This window comes from Aquila chrysaetos, chromosome 6, assembly GCF_900496995.4.
Source record: "Aquila chrysaetos chrysaetos chromosome 6, bAquChr1.4, whole genome shotgun sequence".
NCBI lineage: Eukaryota > Metazoa > Chordata > Aves > Accipitriformes > Accipitridae > Aquila > Aquila chrysaetos.
Window position 1 is genome coordinate 37,472,871 of NC_044009.1, and position 16,473 is coordinate 37,489,343.

The window sequence follows — 16,473 nt, forward strand, 5'->3', positions numbered from 1 at the left end:
TCTGTTCTCAGCCATGTGCTCCCACAGGTGGCCCTGTGCTGGCATCAGGTGTCATTTGACACTGGTAAGAAACTAAACCATGAGAAAACAAATTCTGTTTAAAAAAGAAAAAACAAAGAGTCATATTCTGTTGGTGTAGCTCCTTGAATGAACTTGCAGGGAAATCATCTGTTTTATCAGAGTAGGGTAGGTCTTTTGGCTCTGAGTCAGAAGGATGGATGGTCCACTGCAGCCAGGAAAAGGGAGGAGGGAATAGGCTCTCCCTACTTGGTCGCAATGACTGCATAAGAAATTAGAGAGTTTTCTTCCATGATCTTGCATTAAAAATTCAGAATTCTTCCTGTGGTAGCCTGTATTTCAACAAACCTCATTGTCTACTTAGGGATACGTCTTTAGTTTTTTTGCTGTTAAGCTCCATAATAGTATCTCATAGAAAGATTATTTTAATCGGTCCTTAATTATTGGGTTTTTTAAAATTGGCTGTTGTTCAAGATATTGTGATAGACAGGGTTTGTTCATAAATGTGCCCCCTTTGTTTCTGCTTTTCTAGATAACTTGGATATTGTATATTCAAAGTTAATACCTGCTGTCTTCCAGAGGCATTTGCTTTCAGGGTCTTGGGCTATCTGTGTAATGCTCTTGAATTATGATGAAAAAAACTTACCAATTGAAATTTTCTAGTTTATATAATCAGTGGGTATTGATGCCTTTTGATTTGTGCTATGAGTTTCACATATATTTATATATAAACTATATATATGTAGTATATAACATATGTATGTATAACACAGAACTTTGAACACCAGATACAGGAACTTGTAGAAAAAGAATTGGTTCTTAATAATCTGGAGTAGTGGGTATCCCATGTAGCAGTGTTATGGCTAATTAAGCTACTAATCATCATTTGGGGGTGTAGATAGAGACTGAAATCGGCTTAAGTCTAGAAGAATATTTAGTTCAGGCTTTGTCTTCTGAAAGTCTGTATGTATGTTGCTGAGATCCCAGTGAGGCTTTGGGGGCAATATGTGTTTTCTCCACACGTCATATCTCAATATGCAATGTTATTTGTAGTTTATATGCATATTCGATAGGTAGAATATTAGAAAAACTGCCTGTAAAAATGAAGAGTTGACTGTTTTACATGGATCTGACAATTTCAATAATTATGTATTTTTGGTTTTGCCTTTTAGGAAATAAAATAATGCTAATGAAGCAGCCATTTCCCTGAAGTTCACGTTTTCAGACTCACTGCCATTATGGGTAAGTCTTGTGTGTAACATATATAAAAATTTAATTTGGATAATTTTCATTTCTACTGAAGACCAAAACCATTGATGTAATACCATTCCTAGGAAATGTGTGCTTTGGCCATGTAAGTCAATGTAATGTCTACATGAAAGGCAGTGTTCAGCTGCTTTGCTAATATTCAAAATACTTCTGGTTTTTTTCTATTGGAATAAAGCACTTTTCCCTCGCTATGTGGTAACTTAAAAATTCAAGTATAGGAAATTGAGATTCATGGTATTAGGTGACTGAGCAATATTACTGTGCTGTAAATGGTATGGCTATTGGGGAAAAAAACCCCACAAAGTTTATATTAAAGAATTTCATTGTATTGTGTTGTGTCATTGCAGTGCAAAGCCAGGGCTGTGTAGGTGGTCTAACTGTGGTTTTCTAAATATGTAGCACATTTGTATTACTTTAAAGTTGATGTTGATTTTTCAAGTTGTACATGCTTTTTAATGAGTTGACCGTGTTGTTATTGTAATCACTTATCAGTGCTCAGTCTCAAAAAAATCCCAACAAACCAACCAACCAGAACACACGTTTTTTGTATCGCTTTTGTTTATCTTTTATTGTTATGCTATTTTTTTTTCCTAACCTCATGCTTAATAGTAAAGTAGCTGAATCTAGGAATACAGCACTCTAGATTTCTCATATTCTCCAACATTTTGTGTGAGAGAAATGACTGTTGAGTCATATCGGATATTCAGTAAACTTTCAGATATTTTGCCACAATGCTTTCATTTCCTTCGCATGAAATATGCTACCTAGTGACCACTGGTAATTAAATCTCCTCCAACCAACTGCTAAAAGAACAATTATTTTTTTATCGCTGAGCACTAGAATAGACTATAACACAATAAAATAGTTTAACTTTTTTAATTGTGGCAAGTTTTGAAGTGTGTTTTAATGTGAGAAAGGAATAACTGAGCTGCAAGAATACTTTCAGTTCTGCCTTTAACTATTGCTAGTAAAACTTGCTTTTATAGATTTGCATATCATAGTAGAGTTACGAATAATGACAGCATGAATGATGATCACAGTTACGAATTTTTAGACCATCTTTCTGATCTGTTAGGAATCTATTAAATTAGAACACTGAAATCCCACAATTTCATGATATGACAAATATATTTGGTTATATTTGAATAAAGTGTGAAGGAATTCTCATCACTGCTGAATACTGAATGCTTGTTTGCTGATTTTAATGTCGAATTTTACTCAGGTCGATGTTTGAGAAATACTGTTCATTGTAAATCACAGCACTTGGCAATGAATTCTTCAACAAACATATCCATTGTGAAGTAGCGTGAAGGCATGCAATCAACACCTTTGTAGATAAATTTTGTTATCCAGTGTTCTAGATACATGTTGAGTATAGTAATGTCGCTGTGGCAAGGAATTAATACAAAATATTAGTGACAAATAAATTTCCCTTAGTGATGGATGGCTTTTGAGCTCCTAGGTGCTTTCCTGTCTAAAGGAGTATCCCAGTCTCAGGGCAAACCTTGTCTAGTATGGCCTCAGGCCTTCACAGCTGCAGCAGATCATCAGCATTTAGGATTTTGTGTGAACTTGAAATTTAAGCTGTGTGGGACTCTTGCCCCTAACTTGTCCCCTGGGTTCAGTGCTTCTGTTTCTCCTTGTGAATTACTCCTGTAAGCCCTGAAAAACCATACATTTGCAGTCCTGGAGAAGTTCTGCGGCTCTTTTTGGTTTTTTGTTTGGTTTTTGTTTGTTTGTTTTATTTATTTACGTATTTATTTTTATTACTCTCTGGGCCGTCAGTAGATGCTCAAACAGTGGAGGTGTTCCTCTGGGAGTTTGTGTATGCTTCCTGTGTGCATGACCATACCTGTTCAGGACAGAGGACAAATTATTCAGAAGTACTTGGTTTTTCTTTATTTTACGATTTGGGGAGGAAGTGTGATTTCTAGTTAACATCTTATCCATGAACATTGTTTGAAACAAAGTAGATAAAACTTTTTTTTTTTTCCCCTGCCCTTCTCTTATTAATACAGCCTGCAGTTCTGCAGAGTTTTCAATCTCTGTTTTGACTTCAGTTTTTTAAACCATTTCAGTGTGTTTACTGATTAAGTTGTTTTATTTCCTTAAGCACTGTTAATGATAAATAAAATAAAAATGTTTGCAACATGGCAGTAATTTTTTTTTATTTGTCAATTATGTATTGAAGTGTAGTGTGGACTTCTAGATTTTAGAAAAATGCCTGCCCAATTGTGAAATGAGACAGTAATGCACTTCAAACGTAACAGTCATTTACACTTCTCTTATCTGGTCTTTTTCTCTGAGCAGATGAGCAGCAAGCTTTAAATTCAATCATGCAGGATTTGGCTGTGCTTCATAAGGCCAGTCGTCCTGTCTTGCCCCAGCAAGAAACAGGAAAACCAAAGTCATCTTCGCCTAAAAAACAGGTAATCTTTAATATCCTTACTAACCTATTGAACACAAGAGTGTCCTGCTGTGACTTCTATAATTATTTTTCTTGCCAGACCAGTGAGCATACCAGAATGAGCTATTAGTCCCCCACATGTGCTGCCATTTTCTTTGTTCACGTTCTTAAATTAGCAGCAAAATGAAATGGTGGCATTTCAGACCAGATCATAGTGTATGCTTAAATGACTGATCCTGATAAATTGAAGATTATAGGGGTATTTTGACACTGTATGTAGGTTGTTTTGTTTATGTATTATCATCATCATCATTTGGTACTAGACTATTTTAAAATACCAAGGTGTGATAGTATCTCTTATTTGGAATGCTTCTTTAGAATTAATTTTATAGGTATATTAGATTGCCCAGTTGTCATACTAAAGAACATCAGTACAGCAGCAGAAACACACTTAAGCTACTTTATTGCATCTTTGGCCTCGATTTTTTGTTTGCATATATGCTGGAAACGTAAGTTCTTTTCAGCTGTATTTTTTTTTTCCCTGCAGATACTGAACAGAGATGGAAAAGTAGTAAATACTTAGTTGATAGGTTTGAACTACTATATAGAGAGATTAGGAGGGGATAGGATGTAGATTTTTACCCAAATTGTTGTACTAGCCCGATTGAGTTAATTGTATGTTTATTTGATTGGATCCTTAATTGGCAGTCCAATATTTTATGAAACTTCAGTTTGTGCTATCTGGTTTTAGCCTGTTAAAGATCAAAGTATTTGAATATATTTGGCTCTTAAACTGTCAAAAACTAATGGCTACATCTTTTTCATTCAGTGCTTAAAAGCTGTAAGAGTTCAGTATATAACACAATGGTGCTTTGCTAGTGTCATATAACTAACTTCTGAGCTGTGACTTTAGACATTGTTTTAATGTGCATATATGAGCCAAAATGATTTTAAAATAATACATGTTCAGAAAGTTAGAAGAAAAATTGTTGAGCCATTTCTGAGCTTAAATGTGATAGTGGTGAGGGGGAAATACGTGTTTGTCATTCTGTTTCAATTTGTGAATTTTGAAAGTAATCACTTGTGAATCAAGTAATTCTTTTGGAAGATACAACATTGTTGTTTGGATATATGGTTGAATGCATTTTTTTTTTCCTGCAACAGTTGCTAATACAATTTGATTCTTAAAATTATGATTTTGCAAAATAATTTTATTTCCATGTAACTGCAGATACTTGCAGGTATCTTTGTTACTGGGAAACTGATTGCATGAATGCTGGCTTAATTACATGTGTGGGTTTCTACAGTAATGCTTATGAAACAAGGTATGTTTCTTAAGCCTGGAGTGCTCAGCTCTGAAGTGTATATAAAATCCTGTTACAGTATCTACCTGCCTGTTCATGATAATCAGTTCCACGCTGAATTTGAAATCATGAATCTGTTATAATATTAAAATATATTGATAGAAAATAATGTATTTACTTACAGAAACATTTGTTGCACTTCAGAATAATTTACTGTATTTTTTTTACACACTTTAAGCCTCTCTCAGATACCTTAGCAGAAGTAGCTTGTTAAAATGCTTCGTACATCAGAAAGGACAGAAAATTAATATGGGCTGCTTAAGGATTTTACTTCTGATGTAGGATTATTGAATGAGATTTCACGGCCTTCATTAAAGGAGGTAGTAACAAACTAATAGTGGTTCCTTCATCGTTTTTCTTACAGAACGATGTTAGAGTCAAATTTGAGCATCGAGGTGAAAAAAGGTAAGGTGGGACCACAGGAAACAGTCTTGTCTTTTAATTATTTACAGAATTTTGTTGGGCTCCTGTCATAAAGTTTCAAATAAACTGTTTAAAGTATTTCAGATATCTGAGTGTATTTGCTTTGAGCTTAAATTTAATTTTTGATATGAATATAATTTACGGATAATTAATCTGTCAAAAATGTGGGCTCTAGGTATACATAAGTGTAGATGTATCTTACCTTAGCTGTGTCGCATGTAACATCCTTCATTTGTTTACCCTTCAGATAGGTGTTTGTAGCCTAGAACAATTACTTAGATCATTAGCATAGATCTCAAATATGAGTAGACCAGCAAGTAATTTTTTTGCTGCATCATGTGTGTAATAAATGCATGATTGTATATTGTTACTGTAGTACCCAGAGGAAGAAGCCTAGACATAAAGCTCAACATTGGATTGTACTTTGGATGAACCAGTCTGAGAACTGCAATAGGAAAATTTTAGACTTTGTAATTAGATTGTTTTCATTGGTAATTTTGACTAATCAGTTAAAATTTATTTTCATTTTTTGTATGAGGTGAGTGATGTAGATGCTTAAAATATACAAACATCTGTCTCTCTATATCTGCTCTGATGGCTGCTCAAAAGCTTTTACAGACATTGATCTACAGTTCCGTGCAGAACTGGTTTGTGTACAACTCATTTTGTCTGTTTGTCTCTGAAACCATAAACCTTCATTGTACCTACAGAGAAATGGTTATAGAATAAGATCTTAGAAAGTACTTCATGAAGAAGGAAATAATATCCTGGTCATGCTGTTTGTCAGTAGAAATGGTAAATTCCTTAAGTAAAGACTGCTTCAGAATGAAACCTATGCTACTTCTGGGCAGTCCTTAGTGTGATGTGCAGTAGATCAGTGTGTATCCATGCTGATTACAGTACGAGCCCTCTCTTTACATGGGGTAGTAAAATAGCAGTATAGGTATTAACATTCTTCAGCTTCTTTTTATCACTTTTCTGAACATCACATGTAACAGCGCATCGGTAATGGTTGAGTGCTATAAGTAATTTGGAGGAAATAAGTCTTTTCAAAAGCTTTGACAATTGAGGACTCTTCTACCTAGCAGTTCTTGTGAAATAAGCGGAAGCATGAATTTAAAACAACGGTTTACTCACTGCCAGTCTGCACGGACAGTGCATTTTTGCAGTTTATCTTAATTCACTTTCACAGTGGACTAAGTTAATCAATATGAATACAAGTATAAAGTAAGTGTGTGGAAAGATACCTTTCCCAAGCTTTTATGCTGATGGGCCTAGGTCTGTTTTGGACTGTCTCAAGTAACTTGAGCCTGCTTGCCCAGGGGTACTGGGCAGCCCAGGCTCATTGCTCAGCATGAGTTGTAATACTTTTGTTGCCTGAGCATGTAGATCTAAAGATAAAATAATGAAATTATGCAAGAAAAATAAGTTATGCAATGGCTTTCTCACTAGTTTTTAAAAAGGGAAGTGGAAGAGAGAAGTGATTCCAGAGTTTTTTTCAGTAGTGAATATGGCACTCTCTTCCAAGGAGTGTGCAATGTGATGGGTAGAGTTCCAGGCTTGCTAAACAAATTGGTAACTACAGTGAGAATTGATGGTGGTGGTTTTTTGGGGTTTTTTTGTTTGTTTGTTTGGTTTTTTTTAAGATTTGATTTTTTTCAAATAATTTTTAATTGGAGGTGGCCTGGCTTCTAGCCTCATTTCAGTGAGATATATTGTTCCCTAACCAGTATACCAATTGAAACGCTGGTAAAACGGACAGTTACCCTTTGCTAATTTTTCTGCTTCACAAAATTTGAGTACTGTTTCTTTTTGGAATGTGAATTGAACGTACCTTACTAGCTTAGTCACTTCTAAAAATGTTTTTTGTTTAACGGTGTTGTGTCTCAAATAATACAATCATTTTCTATAGTAAAAGGTCAGTTATAGGCATTTTGGGCTATTTGGTTTGATGAGACATTGAGTTAAAAGAAAATCTCAGTTGTTGACCTACGACTGCACCATTTTTACAGGAGCACACTTGAAGCACAGTTAGTGATGGACTTGGCAGTTTGAGCGTGTAACACATTATGGTAAAGATGGTGACATTTAGTTACCTTCCTCAGAAAAGATAGTCTTTTGGATTTCCAAAAAATGAGGACTGTAGGAGTAATTCCTTTCTGATGCCTATGCTTGTCAGCCTATGGTACTCCATTGTTTTAGTTTTCTGAAGTAGAAAATTTTAGAAGTTTCTAAGAATTTGCCTCTGGAATGGAGGCATGCAAAGCATTAAGTTGAGAAAGAAGCCATATGCAACCAAGTAAAATAGTCATAATCAGATCTAAATTTATGTTTGATTATCCCTTATAACTCTTTCACTGCTTTTCTTTCTTTTTAATGACTCAAAATATGGAGGACAGTGAATAAAGCATAGCCTGTTATGGTCTTTTTAATAAGAAATTTAATTCCAAGATCGTTCTTAAGTAATGACTTGCCAGATTTTCATAAGTAATGGACAAAAAATTCTTTATAACTTAAATTGTGTTTCAGGATCCTGCAATTACCAAGGCCTGTTAAACTTGAAGATCTTGCAGCTAAAGCTAAAGTGGCTTTTGGACAGACTATGGATTTACATTACAGCAATAATGAGGTAATATTCTGTGTCTTCTAAATTCTTGGCGACTTGTACGCTGATTATTTTAAGGCTGAAATTTGCTGTCGTAAGCAGTGAGAACTGCTCCTGTGACAAAACTTACTCCTGTGACAAAACCGTAGATTTCTGATGTGTGTGTTCTCAAATATGTAAGGCTTGTCTAAGTTGGGATAGGCAGGAGATGCATTAAATATTCTATGAGGAGAGTCATATCTTAATGAATTATGTCTCAGACTTGATTGGGAATGGGTAGATTGTCTTCCTGCTCTGCCACAGTCCTGTTGCATGACTTTGGGAAAGTCTTTACCTCTTTCAGCTTTGTCATGTTTGTAAATTTGAAATAACATTTATCCGTTCTTGTACACTTTTTTTTTTTCCTTTAAGAATTAATCTTGCTTGGTAATCGCTAGAATGCTGCATTTAGAAATGTTTAGATTGGAGAACTAGTCTTAACTGTTGCCACTCTTAAAGTGGCTGGAACACAAAGATTTCTTGGGAACAGTGCTAGTGCTTTCAAGCCACTTATGCCTGATCAATATTACTTCCAGCTTTTCTCTAGAAGTAAAGATGGAATTATTAATAGCAAATATATTTACAGATGCAGGATCCATTCTGAGGAGTTACTTCTGGTTTTTGCCTTGAGGCAGCAAAGTGCATGGAAGATTATTCGTGTGCTTGGTTATGCACAACATAATTGCTATATCTAATCTGCATCTTTGCAGAAGAAAATGCTTGTAATTGCTGTTTGTTGGTTACTCACCTTACCAGGCACTTCTGGGAAACTGATCTCAAAACAAAGAATTCCAACAGAAGGCTTTTGGAGATTAGGAAGGTCAGAAGAGATGGCCATTCCTCTGATTAGATTTTTAAGCATTTGAGCAGGCTTTCTGCTTGTCAGTTTCTGCACTAGTTGGCAAATCATCCCGTCATGTTTCAGAAATGTGATGGTAATAACCTGTCATTAGCATTAAAACTGCAATTTAAGAGCATACTCATTTGTTACCAAGACCTTCCTCCCTCATTCCCATTTCTTTTCGTATAAAAGTACTGTATTTCCACTGATGTATTTGAGCATCACTGACTGAGGCTCTTTACAAGTAGATGTTTTAAAAATCTATATTACGTTGTTCCTTTGTTAGAAGCAGAAGTTGTAATTTACACTCCCAAAACATAAGCCCAATTTTAATCGTTACAGAACTTGGATCTCAAGTGTATTTTAATGGCATAACATTTTCTGTTGTAAAGATACATGTATGTCAAGTTAATTCTAATTAATTAGATCCAAGTAAGAGTCTAGTGAGGACTACAGTTGTTCCATGCCTGATACACTTCTTTAACAAATTCTGTTTTTCAGTGGAGAAATTCTGTTAGTGATGTAACTTCAAATAGAGCTGTAATATTGTAAGATACAAAAATGTGCTTTATGCTCTATAAAATAGGCTTATTTATCTTATAGACTTGCATTAATTTAGGCAATGGCAAATACACTGACACTGTTGCACATGTTTCTCTGAAATTTGTAGAATATTAAGTTGTACATATGTAAAACGATTGCTCCTTCATTGTGAAGACTTGTTCCACCATGCTGTACCTATTCAAGGCATCTGAAGGAAGAGTTAAGGTTGAACTTCGGTCATTTTGTTGCTAACTTGAGGCATCATTTAATAGATTTTATTTTCAAGCTGTTTGGAAAGAAAGGAAAGATAGCATGTTTGTTTGTTTCTCTGCACTTCCTCATTTCTTTCTCGTGTCCTGTTTAAGACTTTTTTTTTTTTTTTTTTCCTCCCCTTTTTGTAGCTTGTCATTCCATTAACCACACAGGATGACCTGGACAAAGCTGTTGAACTGCTTGACCGTAGTGTTCATATGAAGAGTCTCAAGATATTGCTTGTAATACATGGAAATACACAGGTATGAGTTGGCATGCTAAATGTATTTTTCCTCAGTTTTCATATTGAAGTATAATTTGTATCTTTTCTTAAAGAACATTCTTAAAGAATAACTGTAGACATTTTTCCAGTTGAAAATATTAGTGATTGCTTCTTCAGTTCACTTTAAGCATCTGTTAGCATTTTGTATTGACTCAGTTTTAACTTTTTCCTAGATCCTGTTCCTCTCTCTTTGTTTGCCTTCCCTACAGTGTTAGAAAAGTGTTCCTTAATAGGATGATGATGTGACACAAATTTGAGAAGCGCATAGAATTTAAGTAGCTGTAGTTATTTGAAACTGTTAAGTCATATGTTGGTGATGCTCCTTTGTGGCAAGTTCAATGTTTGTTGTAGCAAACAGTAGCAGTGGACTATAGGCTAAATACTGAGTTATTTTGGTATTATCTAACACATCATGGCCATGCTATTGCTGGGATTTGTATACTAATACGTATTGAAACTTATTTTTAAATATTAAAGATGAGCTACTAAAATAGATGAATTTTTATATACATTGGCAAGCTTCTTTTCGACTGCCTGAAAAAAGGAATGTGCTGCACAAAGCCTATAAAGTTTGTGAAATATTTTCATTGTCAGGAGTATAAAGTAATAACTGCAGTTTGTAATATGTATGCATTTTCAGTCACCCAGTGTAAATAGCGTGGAACCCTTGCCCTCACTGGAAGATCTAGATAACACAGTGTTTGGTGTGACAGACAGAAAAAGGCGACTGTCTGTTATAGGTAAGCTACATATTTCAATAGCTTTAGTTATAAAAACTTTTCTTGTATAATATTTTCTTCATGAAGATCTTGCTCTCAACATAGACTGTTTGAATTTCTCTTACTCATCAATGACTCTAGTATAGAGTTTGCACTCATGGGAGTGGATTTTGAATTTCAAGTCAAAGGTGGTTTAAACATATATAATACAGAAAATTAACAAAATAAAAATCACAAGTAAATAAATGTATGTAGAGTTATTTGAGGTAACTGATGGGTATCCTAAAAAGTTGATGATAGTACTCCCCTTTATTTTCAGACACAGGAATGAGTTACTCAAAAACCTGTTTGTTTTTATGGCAATGTGTTTCCTTGCTCAATTTAGGACTCCCACATTTTTTTAATCTCAATATGTGAACATTTGTTTACGATACTTATTTTGGCATTGACATAACCTTTTTGCTTATTCATATTTTAAAGTTGGTGTGATGTTAACTTTCAAATTTAATTATGAAACTAGACAGTTTAATGAATAATTTTTCAGACAATTTAATTTATTATACATTTATTATGAATAGAGTATTCATATTCTTGCAGGCATAATATTCTACAAAGAAAAACTGACATTCTCAAGAGTTGGAAAGGATTAGTTGACATGGGTGGAAGGGTTTGGGTTTTTATTTTGTTTCAAAAGAAGAAATTTACCCAGCTAGGTGTGCAGGCAAATTATATTTCTGTTCCTATATAATGAAAATTCTTTTTAATGCTATTGAGGCAACCCTGCCCCAAATTTTTCATAACTCCTGGATTCCAGATTTTAAATGCTATATGTAAGTCTTGTATTGCATAGGCATATGGAAAATTTCTAAACCAAGAAGAGATCTAGGCAGGCTCAGTGCCTTTGAAGAATTTGAATAAAGCCCCTGGATTCTGGGTTAGTGAAGAGACTCTGACTAGCCCTTTTCTTTCAAAAGGTTCTAATACTCGTGATAGGAGTTCACCTCCCCCAGGATACATTCCAGATGAGCTGCATCAGGTGGCCCGAAATGGGTCCTTCACCAGTATCAACAGTGAGGGTGAATTCATTCCAGAAAGTATGGATCAGGTATGTGTGTGATTTATTAATATTACAGGGGTTTTTAGGTTGATTTATGAAATACTGCTGTTCAAGTAGGGTATGGAATTGTTAGAAAGTACAGCTAAAAAAAATGACAACCACCCTAGAAAACATGATCCGTGAGAGAAGGTTAAAATAACTGTGGTTGTTTAGTCTTGTAGAACCTGTTTTTTCCTCTGTAAGTCTCTTCAATTATTTAAATACGTTGCTACAAGGAGAAAGACAATATTCTTAATTTCCGTGATAGTTGAGTGAGGTAGTGATAGATACAAATTACAGCAAATGATGTCTACATTAGAAAGCACAAACCCCTTTATTTTAATGAGAAGGATATGTAAGCAAGACCAGTTTTACAACTTTCCCAGGTAATTAAAGGAGGTTTTAAAGAAGAGTTTGGATCTGTCAGAATTATTTGGACTCGGTTGATACTGTGTTGGGGTAGAGGCAAGGGGATGGCAATGGGCCTGGTATAAATAAGGTCTGAAATATTTTCCATGGTCACATTTTTGTGTGAGGATCACAAATGTGTGCTATTTTGTTCTCCATATTCACCTGCATTATTGGTGTGGGATATCAGCACACTTAGCATGAATAAAAATCCTGCTCTCCGAGTATCAAAATTACCCTCAAAAACAGCAGGAAAAGATGGAGGAATGTAATGGCTCACAGAATTGGCAATGGAGAAAGAGATATTTTAAGGAGGAAAAAAAAATAATGCTGCGTACCCGAATCACTTCAAGTTCTTGTTGACATTGGCACTGTATTCACAAATGGCAAGAGGCAATGGTTTTTATGAGCTGACTAAATGAGAGACAGATGATAGAATAAAAATAGAGGCAAAGAGATTGTGCAATTTGTTGCACAATTTTAACGACTGAGCTGGGAATAGAGACTGAATCTCCTAATTTCCAGACCAGGGTGCTATTCATTATCATAGCCACGTGGTCAAATCCAGCCCAGGCCTGGATTCTTTCAGTGAAATGATTACTTTTGGCCTGGGTAAAGTCACTTTTGGTCACTCACTGACTGGTCATACAGACAGATGATCTCTGAGGCCCAGGACATCCTTTCAGAGTATTCAGGAAACATGTAACCTGTCATGTACACATTGCTGTGTAAGCTGTCAGCAGGGTTTAAATACGGCAATTTTACATTCATAGGAAGCCAGCTTAGTTCAACCTAAGCAGCTTCAAGGGCCAGATTGGGGTGTTTGGAACTCACAACCTCCATTTGCTCCATTCCCCCTAAACTGCCACGTCACTTTGGCAAGTGTTGACCATGCTGCATGCATCTGTCACAGCCTGCCCCACAAAGACAAGAAGGGAATTTGGGAGTGGAGGGCTTTGCTCTGCTCTCCTGTTGATCTGCCTGAGCACAGCTATTCACACTCTGACAGCAGACCCCACACTTTCTCTACAGAAGAGGTGATGGGTTGGACAGAAGTGGGCTGTGGTCTGCCAGTTGGACCATACCGCATTAAGTTATAGAGGTAATTAATATGGCAGCAGATGGGCTTTTTTCCCTTTCAGAACCCACTGCTCAGCATGAGAAAAGAGGCATATAATTGCTGAACCTATGGTAAATGTTGTCCTCCCCAGTACAGAGTTCACTTAAGTGTTTGAGTTTGCACAGTGCAAACTCACTTTCTGGACCCTATTTCTTTAATAAGTCCCTGATTGATGCTTGGCAAAGTATGTGCCCAGGACCTTTAAGATGCAGCACAGACCATAAATATTGGAGGGGTAACTACTTAATTTACAGCAAAAGACTGGTGTCCAATTCATAGAAAATAATAGATGTTATATTATATACCAAAACAAACTTTATTTTAGGAAGGAGCTCATTTTAAGACAACAGATGAGCTTTCCACTCTGTTTTTGAGGGGCAGGCTGGGAAAATTGTCACATTCAATAATTCAAAATTTAGATTCTTTTTCCACTACTTCTGAAAAATAAATCTGTAACACATTTCAGATTGCTTTACTGCAGAAGAGGAGGGAGTGATGTTTGCCTGTCATTCAACTTAAAGGGTGGTAGTGCAAGATAAACAAAATGAATGTCAGCCAATAGAAATAGCTGGTAATCAAGAGGATGCTCTTGATTATCAATCCATTTCTTCTTCTCTGGATTGGATTCAAGAAACAGAGAAAGTGTTGATGATTGTTTTCATTATGTAATAGATCTGGCCTAGATATTCAGTTTTATGACTTCTTCAGACTGATACATGGCAGATTTCACATAGCTCATAAGCATTGATTACTAGGTTGTCAGAAGTGTTTTAGGGCAAAAAAAAAAAAATCTGTCTTTGGTCTTTTTGTAAACTCCAGTTTCACATGAAAGTTTATTTTATTTGAAACAGGATTTTGGTTTGGGTGGAAACAGAGTGTTTATAAATTTTATGCTTTCTCCCTCTTTCTTCTTCCATTTTCTCTTCAGTTCTATTTAAAATCTCCGTAACTTGCTTAGAGTCCTAACCAGACATAAATGTTTAAAAGCTTTTTACAGTATTTGATTTCAGCTGTTTTCTGTGACTGCTAGTTGGTCAAACTTAAGCCACTCCAGAGATTATATAAATCGTATTCATCACAATCCGTGTCATATTTGAGATTTTTTTTTCTTTGGTGATGACAACAAAATCCACATTTTTTTAAAACTGTCTCAGCTTTTTATCCTCTAGAGGCCTTTTTTTTTTTTTTTTTTTTTTAATTCTGTTAACCTACTCTCATGCAGATATTGCTATAATATTAAGAGACAATGGCACATACAGGAAGAATGTAGCAGTACAACTTGCTATGTGCAAAGCGTGATAGAGGATTAAATACCTTAACTATATTCTAGTTAGATGCAAGAAACATGATGGAGTCCTTTCAGGATTGCAGAATGCAATGCAGGTTCAACTAGGCAGCAAACTTTTTCTCTAGTAATTAATATTTCTGGTTTGTTTTTGTTTATTATTAGACGCTTCAAAGCAGAAACCTTAAAGTATTTAAAAAAACAAAATAAAAAAAATCAAAACCAAAAACTTGAACTTGTTGGTCTGTCTTTGTTATTTATTAGATGCTGGATCCGTTGTCTTTGAGCAGTCCTGAAAACTCTGGCTCGGGAAGCTGTCCCTCACTTGACAGCCCTTTAGATGGGTAAAAATTACTTACATTCATTATTTATCTTTATTAGATTGCGTAATGTATCAGTTGTAACATAATAACTCTCCAGTGACAGCTATTACTGAACTTCTTCCAGAAATTCCTCTGTAGGTTATAGAACATTTATAAAAGCTTATTGATACTTAATTTCTTGCTAATGCATGGAAAATAGAAGTAATTTTTTTTTTTTTTTTTTTTTTTTTACAATTTGCATTTGAAACAAAAATTAGACTTCAGATCCTACAAAATGTACTGAAGATTTTTACTAAATTTTGCTAGTCTTACATATATGTGAAGTATATTCCCTGGCAGTGAGCTGCCCTATCAAATTTACATTTCTTAGGTACTGCTATATGAAGTAAGCTTCCCTTTTGCAAGGTAGAGGGTACCTAATTCAAGAAAGAGGGTAGAATCATTTAAAGACTTCAACAGACAATCCCTTCCTTTTCTTTGCAATTAACTGTCTGTTCCTCTCCCCTTGTTCTCATTTCAGACTTACCACTTATTTTTCCTTGTTTAAACCTGTCAGTTAGCAAGAGGCAATGAGTACTGTGGTGGGTCTGGAGATCTGTTTTGATTGACCTGTTAGGAGATTAATGTGTTTCAAAAGGGTCACTGTCCACAGTTTCTCAGCCACCAGGGAAGCCAAACAGAACATATTCCTTTTTGGCTTATGGTTGGTCAGGCATATAACCTTGGGTCTTATGTTGCACAGATTGGCTACTCGTTTATTTGGAACTGCTATACCTTATTATGCTGCTAATTAAATATTTTATTTAATTGGTAGAAAGGTAAAAAGTTGGAAATCATTGCCTATGGCAATTAATCAGAGCTATAGTATTCCATAGTACCATTTCATTTGAGAATATGTGATTTGATGGCAAAAATACATTTGGTCTAACAAATTTTTTAGTTAAATGAGTCTCCATTTCACAAGCAAGAAAACAATAGACATGGAAAGTATTTTGTGGTTGAAGTGTGATAGGTTGTACATACAGTGTTTAATGTAGCTACCAAAAAAGTTCTACCAAATGGCCAAATTTTTATTTTTTTGTGGGGTAGGGGTAAGTGGAATAAGGGGAAACAAAGCAATCTTAATTCAACTCATGTTTCTTCTTCAAAACTTCTTTTGGTTGTTTTTTATTTACTTCATTTGTCACCTCTACTTAGATTGTTTTCCTTTTTTTTTTTTTCCTTCTTCATTCAAATATTTCCTACAAAGATGTAGGTTTTGTGTCTCCATTTAGCTTCTGTTACCCATTAGAGAAATTCTTACCAGAAAGAGGAGGACATTGTTTTGGTATGTTTATGGAAATATACTGAAATATACTGTAATCGGTCTCTCTGACTGGCAATCCCATCCATTCCTTTTGGTGGCTGGGAGTTACATACCAACTGTAGGTAAGAAACAATGTGATTGTGTAAGAACCAAAAAATTCTTCATCATTCTA

General features: G+C 35.2%; 1 protein-coding gene across 2 annotated transcripts in view; it reads left to right on the forward strand.

Moving 5' to 3' along the window:
* MAP3K2 (mitogen-activated protein kinase kinase kinase 2) overlaps positions 1 to 16,473 on the forward strand; it is a 56,753-nt gene that overhangs the window by 19,398 nt on the left and 20,882 nt on the right. For both annotated transcript variants that reach the window (XM_030016632.2, XM_030016630.2), the window contains exons 2-9: positions 1,191 to 1,260; positions 3,598 to 3,716; positions 5,423 to 5,463; positions 8,011 to 8,110; positions 9,911 to 10,024; positions 10,685 to 10,784; positions 11,738 to 11,868; positions 14,937 to 15,016. In XM_030016632.2, the coding sequence (XP_029872492.1) occupies positions 1,257 to 1,260; positions 3,598 to 3,716; positions 5,423 to 5,463; positions 8,011 to 8,110; positions 9,911 to 10,024; positions 10,685 to 10,784; positions 11,738 to 11,868; positions 14,937 to 15,016 (689 nt within the window). In that variant the 5' untranslated portion in view covers positions 1,191 to 1,256. The remainder of the gene's footprint in view (positions 1 to 1,190; positions 1,261 to 3,597; positions 3,717 to 5,422; positions 5,464 to 8,010; positions 8,111 to 9,910; positions 10,025 to 10,684; positions 10,785 to 11,737; positions 11,869 to 14,936; positions 15,017 to 16,473) is intronic.